The sequence below is a fragment of the Stegodyphus dumicola genome, chromosome 1 (genome assembly GCF_044657685.1).
Source record: "Stegodyphus dumicola isolate Sdum_Otavi_A_Nest chromosome 1, ASM4465768v1".
Classification (NCBI taxonomy): Eukaryota; Metazoa; Arthropoda; class Arachnida; order Araneae; family Eresidae; genus Stegodyphus; species Stegodyphus dumicola.
Window position 1 is genome coordinate 85686462 of NC_140768.1, and position 13651 is coordinate 85700112.

Here is a 13651-nt window from a genome sequence, read left to right on the forward strand (position 1 = left end):
GCCGATGAAAAATACTGTTTGGGAATTTCTTCTACGATACTTGTTTAAAATTTTACGGTCAATATAATTCTACTAAACCCAATCACACAAAAAAATGGTAGACAGAATGTCAAAAATAATATTAGTCTGAACGTATACCCTCTTAATTTTTTAAATTTTAACCATACTAAAATATCAAGAGATGCAAACTCTTTGAAATTCAATGTGTGCATATTAAATCTTGTGCATATTAAAGGAAGAAAGAGCTTTATTTTTATCTGGTTAAAAGAAAATCATACTTATTTTAACAAGACGAAATCCTCTGAATCTTCTATCAGCAGATTTTTAAGCTCTTAGAAATTTCTTAGACTTTTATAAATTGTAAAGTGCATGTTGATTAATAGGTCTACAACTTACAATTCAAAAAGTATTTAGTTTGTCATCTGGATTTACTACCGAAAGGAAGAGCTTAATTTTTAGGGTTTTAAAATATAATTAAAGATACATAACGAAGTAGAAATTTGCATTTTTTATTAACTGATTTCTGAGCTCTTGGAAAGTTTCTTTGAATAGTTACGAATAGAAATTCTTTTTCCTTAGTTTTCGTAATTTTACCAATCGCAAAATTTATATCCGTTATTGCAATTTCAATGACTAATGCTACAATTTTACAATTAATAAAGTTAATGTTTCAAATTTACCTTAATATTTTCTTTAGGTACATCAGAAAAAATGATGATTACTGGAAAAATCGTGGAATTCCATATATTCCTCGTGATAGCATTATTGGTATAATTCGCAACATGGTTTACAAGGTCAGTTTTAATTTTCATTTATAACATTTCTATGCTGCATTAGAAATGCAAACTTTTTAATCCTCTGAAATTCGATTCTAATGCTCAATTTCTGTTGGCAGCCAGCTCATGAAGTGGTAATGGAAGGAAGAAAACGAGGTAAAATTGTGGGGTATGTATATTTATGATTTTCAAGATTATTATCTATATGTACATAAAATTCAAAGTATTGTTTCGTGCGTACAGGGTCGTAATAAAATGAATGCACAAGTCCGATAAAAGGTAAATAAAATTTATTCTAATCAAAAGAAATATAACAGAATGCTGGAATTTTCGTACAAGATTATTCATTCAAGTGTTCGAAATATCACGGAATATAACCAGTAGTTATACTTTAAACTACTAAAAACGCAACGCAATGTAAAGAGAAAGATAACTCGCAAAAACAACAACAGCTAATTAAACAACTACTCGCAATAGCAGAAACTAAGCAACTGAGCTGTCTCTCTCCGGCTTTCTAAATCTTTTAATCGGTCGCGAGAGAGTTCTAGTAATTTCTTTGCTTCTCGAGATTTCTGGAAACGAAAAGAGTAGAATTACGGTTACAGCTAACACAGCAGTCAATGACATTTATTCAATTCAATATAAATTACGAGATATCTATTTATTAAATGTTAAATGCACGTGCTTCCATATTTTTAATATTACCGCGTAGCTTTCTCTCAAAATATGTCTCGTGCTGCATTCATTGCACGGGAAAATAAAACAATTTTAATTACAATTCTACTAAAAATATCTAAATAAATACAAAATTCTTAACAATACGTATAAGTATATATTATATTTCAAGTCGCAGTGTTTTCTAGGTCGCTGTACAAATGCGCACCAAATTTGGCGTGAATAAACTTTAATACACTATAAAAAATTCTGTCGGTTCCCTCTTAATGACGTCGAAGAATGCCCGAATCCTAGTCCATGGGGTTTCAACAACTGCCACAGATGTGATTGTGAGTGAAACCAGTTCGAAACGGGAGAGCAAGACACATTTAAACAATAGAATTGTTTAGGCGATAAAATGTGAAAGATTCATTTTAAATTATTCTCTAATTCAGAGGTGGAAGAAATTGAAAAAATACGTGGCAGTGGTTGGAAGCAGAAAGAATATTTAAATATTTTAAAATTTAAGTGTTGAATTAAAAGCAATCACAAGATAGTAAAAAATTCTAAACATAATTTGGACTTCGTGTCCGATATTTTATTTCAGTTGGCTCTATTACTAACACCCAAAGCAGCAGAGTAATGTTGTAGTTTTACATCTAATACATATAAAATATTTTATGATATATACAAAACATACCTAAAATGAATTCATTATTTGTAAGTATTTTGAGCTGTAAATTCTATACTGCAGTTATTTAGCAGAAGCTCTTAATTCTGTTTCAATAGTTTCGATATGCTATACAACAGGGGTTTTCAACCCTTTTTGCTTCACGCATCCCTTTCAACATTACTTGAAGATCAGTCCGCCTCCTTTCCAAAACTTGAAATATATATATATTTATCTATATTTAAATGATATTTTAACGTGTTTTATACATTAAACACCAAACGTGTAGAAAATATTGAAAAATACCCAAACTTGAATAAAAGGAAATTTTTATATTCATAAATTAAAAGTAAATACTTAACATCTAAATAAAAGGTTGACCACATTCCACGCCTGAAACCATGGTATTCCCCTGGTTGAGAACCCCTGATATAGAGCAATGCCGCTTTCTGACATTAATAATGAAATGAATGGTTCACTCCCTACCAAAAGCTATGAAATAGAGGACATTTGCGAATCATTCAAGCATTAACTTATATAGAATTAAGATAAGTTAAAAATATAGAATAAAAATTCACCTAAATGATATTTTCTTTTAAAAGTTATGAATTCACGGATTCAATCAATTCTTGTTTTCTAAGATTGATATTAATATGCGTAAATATATATTTCTAATATATGTCAATAGATATGCAGGGTTCGTTTTGCGTCTATGTTAGGCCGTACCAAAATGACAAGTGGGTTATCACTGAGTATGAATTATTATAGCAGAGTCCTGTGAAGGTTAAAACAACATTTTTATTAAATCTTTAGATTAAGCAGAAGGCAATATTTGTGCCTACAGATAACATCTGCCATTTTTGGGTATTTAGTATAAAATAAAATTAATTTGGACTAATATAGCCAGAAATTACACGAGTTAGCCTATTAAGATGGCCATTGGCACACTTTCATGTAAACTAGAGATATCGCTGAAATCGGGGTTAGTACTGGCAGAGTTGGGTGATCCAATGTATATTGCAATCGACACTGTCAAAGGCTTTAACCCTGAAACATTCACAACCCTTGATTTAAATACTCAACCTAATAATTTCCATTATGATAAGGACTATGGAAATGAGAAATTAGTTATAGTGAAGTTTAAATCATAATAATTGGTTAATTAACATAAAATACCTTACTGGTTCATAATTTACAGAAAAATATACTATAGGCACGATTATAAATTGCCCTATTACTGAAAGACATACGAAACGAGAGAAAATTATCGTAGAGAATAAAACGTTTTTTACTATTACCATTTCTTATACGCATTATCCTACTTTTTACTTTAATAAGAGTAAAAAGAAATATTCGATGTCTCTTATTTTATGATTTCGAGTGTCTTCTTTTATCAAAGAATAATTGGCTGATATTGTAATTATTTATACTTGAAAGCATTCGTTCGTCTCGTGTTCTATTCGGCTATTATATTTTGTTAAAGATTTTTTTCTAGTCAGTAACCTGCTATCTAGAATGAAAAACCATTTCTCGAGAGAAAGGGAAGACCAACTGAATTAATCAAAGAGATCTTTCCTTACGAAATTACGTCACTACTCTCAAGCACAAGCACTGCGATGCCAGTTAGACGAGAAAATTATCTCCAAGACCTTGAGCCTACTTTCCGCATTTGCGTGTCGCACTTAATGCGGTGCTTGTTCAAGGATTTGTCGGATCTCAAGTGCCCTTCGTATGTATTTAAATATAATTTTCACATGATATGAAGTTTCGTCGCAGTAGGAAGGGAAGGAAAAAAAAGGACCATTTTCTTTGACTACGACCATTTGACTTTGTTCATTATACTATGCCTATGCCTTGCCGCATGCCGGCAATCCATGTCTGTTTCCAACTGATTGTTGACTGAGTGCACTACAATTGCTTTTCATGATAAGTAAAAATGTGTTTTTTGAATTTAGTAATTATAACAATAATAATAGCCAAGTAATTATTTAATTAAAAATTAAAGGTAAATAATTGCAAGAGGAAAATGTCAAAGTATTCTAGATTGGCTCGCTTTCATTCCAGAACAAATTTTCAGAAAAATAAAAGAAAGAAAGAATTTCATTAAATCAATTTTTTTTCGATTTCTTTCATTCAATATATTTTGTAGCATGCCTATAACTATGCCTATAACAGAAATAAATACAAACATGTTACTACAGAAATTAAAAATCGAGAAGACTATAAAGTAGATAAACTATGAAATGTATAATTAAAAGTAAATATGCTATAAAATAGTCGCTGGATTTCTAATCTCAGACATTGTTTTCTTAAAGCCTATGATGACATAAACTACAAAGTAGATATAATATAAAGTAGTAATAGTCGCTGAACTTGTTTAGTTCAGAGATCTTTTTCTTTAAGCCCATGAAGCCATTCCCTCGAAACAGTCTTCAGCAAACAAATAATGACAAACTGGAAAAAAATTCTACAAAGTAGAATATAAATTTTATTCCGGATGTCACACCATTCACCAAATGTCAGTATTTTCCTGTAGGCATTTGAATTCTGGATCCGTTAGCTGCCTATAACTGTGTACCGTGATTAAGTGTTTATCGGGATGACAGCAAGAAATGAGAAAAATCAACTTTGCCTTCGCCGGAATTCGAAATCTGGATGTTCCGATTGCTAGCCGGACGTGCTTCGTATCCGGACGTGCGCTGACGTTGGCTGTAGTTGGCTGCAGTTCCAGTGGGCCTGGGTTCGAATACCAAAGATGGCTGTAAGCGTACAGTGTCTGTGAGGCAAGGGGTGCTCAAAATACATAGCAAGCCGAATATCCTCTCGAGAGGTTGTGGTAGGACAAGAGAGCTGGCAAAGCCTCGGATGCTGTCTGTCAAAATTTGGGCGGAATTTCACAGTTAATGCGGCGGGATTATACCTGTGTGACCAATGATGAAATTCTGGTGTACCGCCAACTTCCATCTGTACCTGCTAACCGGACGTGCTTCCAGTCACACAACGAAGGCAAGTGGTAAGGATAAGAAGAAAATTCCTTGAGGAAAGGACCTAGTCGCCAAGTCCTGATTGTGACGAATTATCCTCTACCAGGTTTGGGTTCAGACATCACTTTTAGAGTCATTAGATGTATACCGAAGCGAGAAACTTAAGAAATTAACTTTGTTTTCTCCAGGATTCGAACTCCAGACCTTTCGACTGCTATCCGGACGTGCTTCCTACACCACGAAAGCATGCGGTAAGGAAGGAGAAAATTCCTTCTAAATTTTGCAGAATTAGAATTGCAAAATTATTTTTTTTTTTAAATGTAGACCTTATTGAGTGCATCACAATAATAGTTACTGCAATGTATTAGCATGCGTATTTTTCGAGATGCATCTTATAAAATACGGTTTAGGGGCCACATTTTATACCCTACTCCCTGTCTTGAATATTATAACTCGAAGCAAAATAAAAATGTAATTTAAATAATTAAAAATTAACAGATGAATGCCATTTCATTCAGCAGCAACGGGGCCGTTTCGAATCCCGAGAAAAGGTTTTTCCGGATAATTGAATATATATTTCTAAAACTTACTTATGTTTTGTGAGGCCATCTGTAGAAACTGTATCATGCAAAGTCCGTCGGTAAAGTTTTTGATCTATCACCACAGTTAAATAAATACTACTGAAATTCGTACAGATTATTTTAAATTAAAATACGTAACATGATTTTCATGTCAGAAAACAAAATAAAATAATATTTTTAAATTATCATACGTACTATCACATGAAACTTACGAATTTCTAGTATAGCTTCGAATGTCTATCTGCTTAAAAGCTTGTTGCCGTGGGTTTAAAAATTCGCCGTGTATACAGCGAAGCTCCATAACATCTTGTATGAACCGAGATGAACATTTCTTCTTGGAAAATCTTATAAAAGTCTGCGGTTCTTTGTCACTTCCTTCCACTTAACTTTCTCGCATACATGCCACCTTCATATTCCCCCTCCTCCCTATAATCTTTCTTCTTTCACACTAGTGTCTGATTATTTCATCGTCATATTAAAAAAGCATAACGGACAAATAATATATATTTTGTTAAAATAACAAATGAAACTATTAACTACGCTCAAAATGTTTCTTCCAACTCACTGCTTATTATTAAAACTATCTATGGGTTACGATGCGAACTGAGAAACATTGTTAACTCTGATGCATTAATTAACAGCACATTAACTACCAGTTACTCTTTTGCATTATTGGTCTAGCTTATATTCTGAAATAAAAATGATATAACGTTCATAAAATAGCAAAATTTTTATTTGGTAGAGAGTTGCATAAATTTTGTTGTCGTATTGTCTTCCATGGTTGATTTATGTACTTTATTTTGCTTATTTATCTTTTTAAATCCAGAACCTTTGAACTGCGAACACCTGCGCTTATGATAGCTGATCCAGAGCTCGCGAAAGATGTACTGGTAAAGGACTTTCATCTATTTCCGAATAGAAGGGTAAGGTAATTCTGTGATGGAATAATATTTTTTTATTTTTTGTGTTTCATTGTTGCTAACTCCTTTTACTTTAACTTTAGTGGTAACTTTTACTTTAGTGGTAGAGTAGTAAATCGAAAATTCTACTTGTTTTTGTTGCTTCCAAAATCATGTAAAGATGGAAAATTAGATCATACGGTACTGCAAACAAGAAAGCAGTGAATGGTAGAAATTTATGCAGTCTTGCATTTTTGTAAAACTAAAAGAAATATTTTATCTCTTTATGAATTGAAGATTGCGTGTAATTTATCTGATTATCGTTGTTAAAAAATGAAGTTGATGGTCATTAAGATTTTTGATGTTGGAGACGTGAAAAATATGCAGTGCCCTCGTCGGAACGTGAATCCTAGACCTTTCAAATATGCGTCAAGTGTGCTTCCAATTAAACTACAAAGCCATGCGGAAGGAAGGGAGAAAATACCTTATATACTCCGCCTTCTTAAGGGCGACTGGAGATTAAGGGACCAAGTCACAAAATCCTGGTGGTGGCGAATTATCGTCCATCACCTTTATAAGTTCGGCGTTACTGTAGAATCATTAGGATTTTTGATGTTGGGAGACGTGAAAGCTGCGCAGTGCCCTCGCCGGGACTTGAACTCTAGAGATCTCCAATACGCGTTGAGTATACTTCGAGTTACACCACAAAGGAATGCGAAAAGGTGGGGAAAATACATTATAAAGTATCTTAATAAAGTGAGTGTGAAGTCTTATCAAATCAGTTTCTACTTTGCTCTTTTCCACAAAATCTATTGCAAATCCTGGAATTCTGACTAATAAGCATGATTAAGTAATTTAGGAAAATTTTCCTATTGCATTACTGTAAAATTTACTTCTTTGGAAAATTTCCTAAAACGTTTGCATTTTAGAAAAATTTATTAGGAAAATTTATTTATTATTTTAGGAAACATTTTAAACATTTCCTAAAATGTTACCCCCCCTTCCTTTTGCTCAACTTCATTGCGAAATTATTCTTTTTGTTATCCAGTGTAGATGGGAATGAGTTAAAAATGATTATGAAAGTGCGCTGACATTAAGTTACACTGATTTTTAAATGATTTAAAATTTTGTTTTAATCTTTAACAACGTAAGCGTTTTAGAGTGTTAAGCTAAGCTACCCCCTTCTGTTAAATTATATATAGTCTCCCTTTAAATCTGTATAAGAACTAAGGTAATATATAATCTCTTGTGTAATAGATTGTAGTCTCAATGCAAATAAGGATTCTGGATTCCTTCCTTCTTTTAAGATAAATAAGAGTCATTTCCAGTGATGAAGAGTGTGCTGATTCCAGAATTCATTTTTAATTGCACCTGCCATCAATGGTTATATTTTTTACCTCTTCTAGAAGTGTTACTAAAGATTACCAAGGTCAATTGCATTAAATATTCTGGGCGTTCTAAGTTTTACTTTTTGTGGTAAAAAGCCTTAAATGTCAAACGAACTTGGGCAAAAAACAATAGAACCAAATAAGTTTGAACGAAAGCATTTTCAAATTTGGTTTTTGATAACCTAAGCTCTTTGGCTGTAAGGAATGGGCTCAATCTTTAATTATTTTTCAAATTTGTAATTAATTTTTAAGTTTCGATATTGTGAACCAAAGCTTTTAACTTCGTTGAACTATTTTGAAAAACTGAGCACTTTGGGGCATTCAGAGTCTGTATTTTACCAACATGCATAACTATTTCATTTTGAAAAGTATTGAATAGTCCAGTGATAATGTGAATGGAACTTACATCCGGCAATTTTATATTTTTTGTAAATTGCATTTAAAAGCACCTTGGTATATTTAAAAATCCGACTCTAAATTCCCTTAATCATTGCAATATAAATCGTTGTTAAAATTCATGTATCACTTACCCAGCCTGAAATATATTAAAAAGCATTAAACTTCTTGCATTTGGCTAATATAGCACCTGTATGTTTGTTGCCTGCAGGACCTATTAAATCATGGATTTATATTTACTAAAAATATTCACGTTTATTAAAACAAGTGTAAATATCTAACGTAAAAGTATGCTTGAATGAAAATGAAACAATTTTGAAAGGCAACATTTAATAAGGAAAACACGAAGACAGATATATTATAGGTGTGCAAGCATATGGTCCGACGGAGCTGTCAATCAATTAAAACTTGCCTAAAAAGGCTTTGAAGTTCGATGAGGTGAATGCTGCAAAAAAACACGAGAGAGGAAAATAAAGCAGAGATTTACTGAAATAAGATCGGGAAGAAAACTTAAATTAAATGAGTTCATAAAATGTTTTATCTAAATCTTAATAATTAATATTTGGTCTAACACGTTCCCTAAATTTTTATTTTGCAGTAACTTATTGTCGAAAATTTGATCTTTGCCATGTTTCTAGTATTTAGTATCAGTTATTACAGACATATACAGAGAATTCAAATCTTAAAAAAGCTTTACGTCGCATATACTTGACATTTACATAAAAACTCATTAAGCATTCATCTCTTCAGCTTACATCAATCAGAATAAATTCTATTTCAAGTTCGATTCTTGACTTAAATTTATAAGTTTTAATATCTTTCACTACTGTGAATTGTGATCAAACCTTTTCAGACGTAACGTGACTTATCGCTATGTCTAAGTACAACAGAGACTTAAGAAGGGTGTAAAAGACCCTTTATTTTAAACTAAGTTTTGAACTAAAATGGATTAACATATAAACAGAGTTTGCTGATAATTGCGGTCATATTTAATTACATTCCTCCTCTCCTACGTTGATTTTTAATAGGTTACTAAAACAATTAATAAGTAAAAAGGTAAAAGCTGAGGGGTTGTGGCATTTAAAGGGCTTTAAAAATTTTTAAAAGCCTTTTTGTATTTTTTTAGCAAAAAATTGGGATACCAAGTTTCTTTAAAATGCAGGTTATGCGTAAATTCAAAGTGCTTTGAAATAACACTAATTTTTAAAATACTTCAACTTCCACTGAATATGAAGCATTGTAAATGCCACCGAAATTCGTCGGTTAAGTTAAGCAATGTAATTTATTTATGTAAACTTAGTCTTTTTCAAACCCTCACATAATGAAATCTGGCAAAGTTGCATAAGGTGACTAAACTAACCAGTAAACCTTTGCATGTACAAACTTAGATTTAGATACGCAACTACTAATATAAAAATCCTGTTATGCGATCAGTTACGCGCCATTTGATATGTAAATCATTTGAATAAAACTCAGAAATTCTGAGGAATGTATGGCGAGAGATTATCCATTAATTAGAACTGTACGTGACACAAAAGATGCACGTAATTAAGTGTTTAAAATGTAGTTTAAAAAACTTTATTGTAGCTGCTATAGAATTTGATATGTAAATTATTAAAATAAAAATTAATAAATTATAAATAAAATGTAAAAAATATCTTTTTTTAGATAACTGGGGTATTTACCTCAAGTTTGTAAAGAGAACGCTCTTATATTTCGACCATTCTAGTAAAACCTGTGGTAACATTTTATTTTGAGAATAATAAATATTGAGACAGAGCAGCGAAAGCGCTACCTTATTATTAATAAGATAAGGATAGCCTAGGGCCTTAAATTAAATAACCGAGGAGAGTTCACAAAGTAGTGTCAGTAGTCAACAACTGCACCGCTAATCCACCTGTTGGAACCTTCCCATTTATAACTACGAACTAAACTTTTGAAGAAAGGTGTAACACCATTAAATAGTGAAGATTTAATAAAACTGGAATATTTAAAACAATTATTTCTCTGATGAACCCAGGAATGAGAGGAGACAGAATTATATTATAAGGTAAAGGTTTGTCGCATCTCTAAGAGTAGATATATCACATAATTTATGAGTTCCTTTGATTTGTGATAATTTGTGAGTTCTTTTGATTATTAGTTTTCCTATAATCATTGAAAGTTTATCCTATTACTTTTCATCAAGATCTATTGATACAATTTCGAATATAGTTATGACTATTTCTGATTATGTTGACTATTATAGTTGAGTTTAGGCTCTCAAACCAGCTTTTATATTTAATTGGATTTTAGGTAGTTAAGGGAGCTTTTTTTTAAAAAAACTAATTCTATATGAAACATATATTTGTGAATAAGAATCTTCTGCAGGCTCATTTTATAACAGGAGCAAATAGAATCAAACTTAAGTTTCATATTAAAATATATATTTATTTTTCAATTCTTTTTTTTTATTTCATCATGAAGCCAGACCATATCTAATCTTTACAATATGTTTAATATCATTTTCCTTTTCTCACTTGCTTAATTTGTATTCCAAAAGAAAAATCAGTGCTATGTATAATGTTTTTATGGAAGTAATTTAAAATACAAGTGAAAATACAAGAGGGATTACAGTGAAGATCTGCGCTCGTAGCATAGCTGAACTGAAACATAAGAACTGAAACAGGAAAATTAATATTGAATTAGTGACTGTAATTCTTTAACAAAGTTATTTTATTTAATTATAACTACTAATTTGATAGTGTAAATAAATGATATCAGTCAATTTTATAAATGATAAATGATGTAAACAAATGATGCAGTATGGAAACGTATTGGACTGTGAAGACACTTTCTTGGAGTTTTCTTTCAAGTAATAATTTATTCTTGGATTGCATCAAATTTTATTTTGCATTAAAAGAGTTTTCTGAAAATTAATAAGTTATAAAATATTGAAAAATTTAAAACTTTAGAAATTAACAAAAATTTGCAATATTTATTTTCCAAATGAAGTTTTTCCATTCTTTGAGGACATTTATCAGCAGACTGATTACCTATGATTATTTCTAGAACATCTGGATTTTTTTTAATTTATATTTTATGCGATTCTATTTTTTGAAAGTATTTAAGTTTTCAAACTGTGTTCATTATACAATGTTACAACAAAATTGTGATAAAAATAAGCCTTTAAAAATTATTTTTATAACTTATTATACATTCTCTCTATTTTCTTTATGCGATTTAAAATTAAATGTTTAAAAGGACAGTTATGAAGTTTATCTTTTGCAAAATATAATTAAAAAGATCATTGTCATTAATATGATTTGTATAAAAAGAGAAGCATTCTTTTTAAAAGAAAGCAATCGTGAGAATGCTTAGCCCCAGTTATTTCAAATAAATGGGGTTTTTCCATATCTAATTTCAAATTTCGGTACAGTGTGCTCTCGATTATTTGAGCTAATGCCAGAGAAACGGGGCATGGATAATTGAAAAATAAGAATAATCCAAAATATCAATTTTTATACACATTGACATTTCCAGTATTTGTTTCTAAAAAAAAAAACATTGATTTTACTTTACTTTTCAGAACGTTTAAATATATTTGCCTAATTTCATTGCCTATTTTCCGAATTGCTATTCTATAACCGTATTCGAATCCCATTTGGTTGATGAAGTCCGATAGAGTTTCAAGAGAAGTCACTGCTGTCTCGGGACTGATGTAATTGTCAGTATCTTCTTCGCTTGTATTTTCAGTATTAGTATTTACCTTTTCTGTTTCGTGTGACCTCCACTCAATCATTCTTTGATATTTTCCCAATTGACATTTTCAATTTTCGACATACAACTTCCGCTATTACCTATACTCTTTCACAAATAGATAAATCACCGATTTCTATCTTAGGAAGACTCTTTTTCCATGATCGAAACAATGTTATTGGTTTTACATTCGGTCAAAATTTTGCTACTCCATACATGGCAACCAAGACAGCAAACATTATCAAGAATTTTATTAAATTCCTTACTTTTTTCATAACCTCTAACTATGCGAGGTAATCGTTGAAACGCTCTCACTTGTGCATGTGTGTTTTTTAACTCTAGCGCATAACGTGCGTCGGGACCGCCACTCACGGATAATCCCTAAACCGGATAATCGAGAGTACTGTACTTTTGGCAGAAAAGATGCATCAATACATTACCGATAAAAACAATTTTTCCTTCACGTTTGCATGAAAGGTAAGGATTTTTCCTTTACTGCTTTACTGATCCATCTTACTTTAACATTGTTATTCTAGTTAAGACTGTTTATTTCAAGTATATTCTATAAAATTCCTTCGCTGCCTTTGCAGTTGCATATTTCGTCTCAAATATCTATGATTTAATTATCTCTTAGAAATAAGATTGACGGAAAATAGTGCCAATGCTTAGTAAGTACTTTTTTGACTTTCTGTGCGATACTTTCTGCGATATTTTCGATTTTCTGTGAAAAACAATTTACAGTACGTTTTTATTTTTTGTTAAAAAGTATCAGAGTTTTGAGAAAATATGCTAATCGTTTAATTCTATAGGAAGAATTTCTTTTGGGTGACCCGACTTTTGACAACATGGTTACAGGTTTAAAAGGAGAAACCTGGAAAAGGGTGCGAACTATTATCACACCAGCTTTCACATCGAAGAAAATGAGAAAAGTAAGTAGTAATGCTCAAAATGTGTATGATACATCAATAAATATTAAATTCTAAACAATCTGCAGTACATTTGGAAATTATACCTCTGAAGATTTAATCTTTTTTGAGAAATCTTACTTACAGGAACTGCTTTTTATTTGTCGAACGTAGATATAAGCGAAATAACATTTTAACGGGAGATTATACAAATTTATTGCAATCAAAACCTTTCTGAATTATCATTAGATAAGAATGTGCGGTAAATCCTGTGGAGGATTTTTTTTGAGTAGCTAAGCAGAGCTGCATGATTTTAGTTAAAATGATTCCAACAAGGTAAACTAAGATAGATTTTCCTCGTTTGACAGATACGAAACTTACATTCTTACATATCACAAAGAGAAGCTAATTGATAACAATAAAAAGGTTAAGAATTAAAAACTCATTAAGTCAAAAAACAGACGTCTGTATAAGTAAAAATGCTGTCTAATGGAAAGCATAAGAGTAGACAAATGTAGAATTCGCGTACTGTTATAAAAGATGAAATGAAATAATAAATACAACTCATGCAAACCATTTACACAAGAAATCAAATATTGTCAAAAAATCAAGCAAAGAATGGAAGGAAGAAATCAAGTAAATTTTCATAGCTTTCAAGAA

At 31.2% G+C, this 13651-nt stretch overlaps 1 protein-coding gene and 1 long non-coding RNA gene across 4 annotated transcripts in view; one reads left to right on the top strand and one right to left on the bottom strand.

The window, feature by feature from the left end:
- LOC146999132 (uncharacterized) overlaps nt 1-13651 on the bottom strand; it is a 228634-nt gene that overhangs the window by 81541 nt on the left and 133442 nt on the right. Inside the window, exon 4 of one of the 2 annotated variants that reach the window (XR_015041350.1) lies at nt 10804-11007. The exons of the other annotated variant lie outside the window; for it this stretch is intronic. This is a non-coding gene — a long non-coding RNA (uncharacterized LOC146999132). Of the gene's footprint in view, nt 1-10803; nt 11008-13651 lie in introns of those variants that run through there. 2 annotated transcript variants of the gene reach the window in all.
- The window catches only part of LOC146999133 (cytochrome P450 3A11-like), a 47685-nt gene that overhangs the window by 4540 nt on the left and 29494 nt on the right, over nt 1-13651 (top strand). For both annotated transcript variants that reach the window (XM_085817354.1, XM_085817357.1), the window contains exons 2-5: nt 698-794; nt 896-945; nt 6492-6588; nt 12896-13015. In XM_085817354.1, coding sequence (XP_085673480.1) covers nt 698-794; nt 896-945; nt 6492-6588; nt 12896-13015 — 364 coding nt within the window. The remainder of the gene's footprint in view (nt 1-697; nt 795-895; nt 946-6491; nt 6589-12895; nt 13016-13651) is intronic.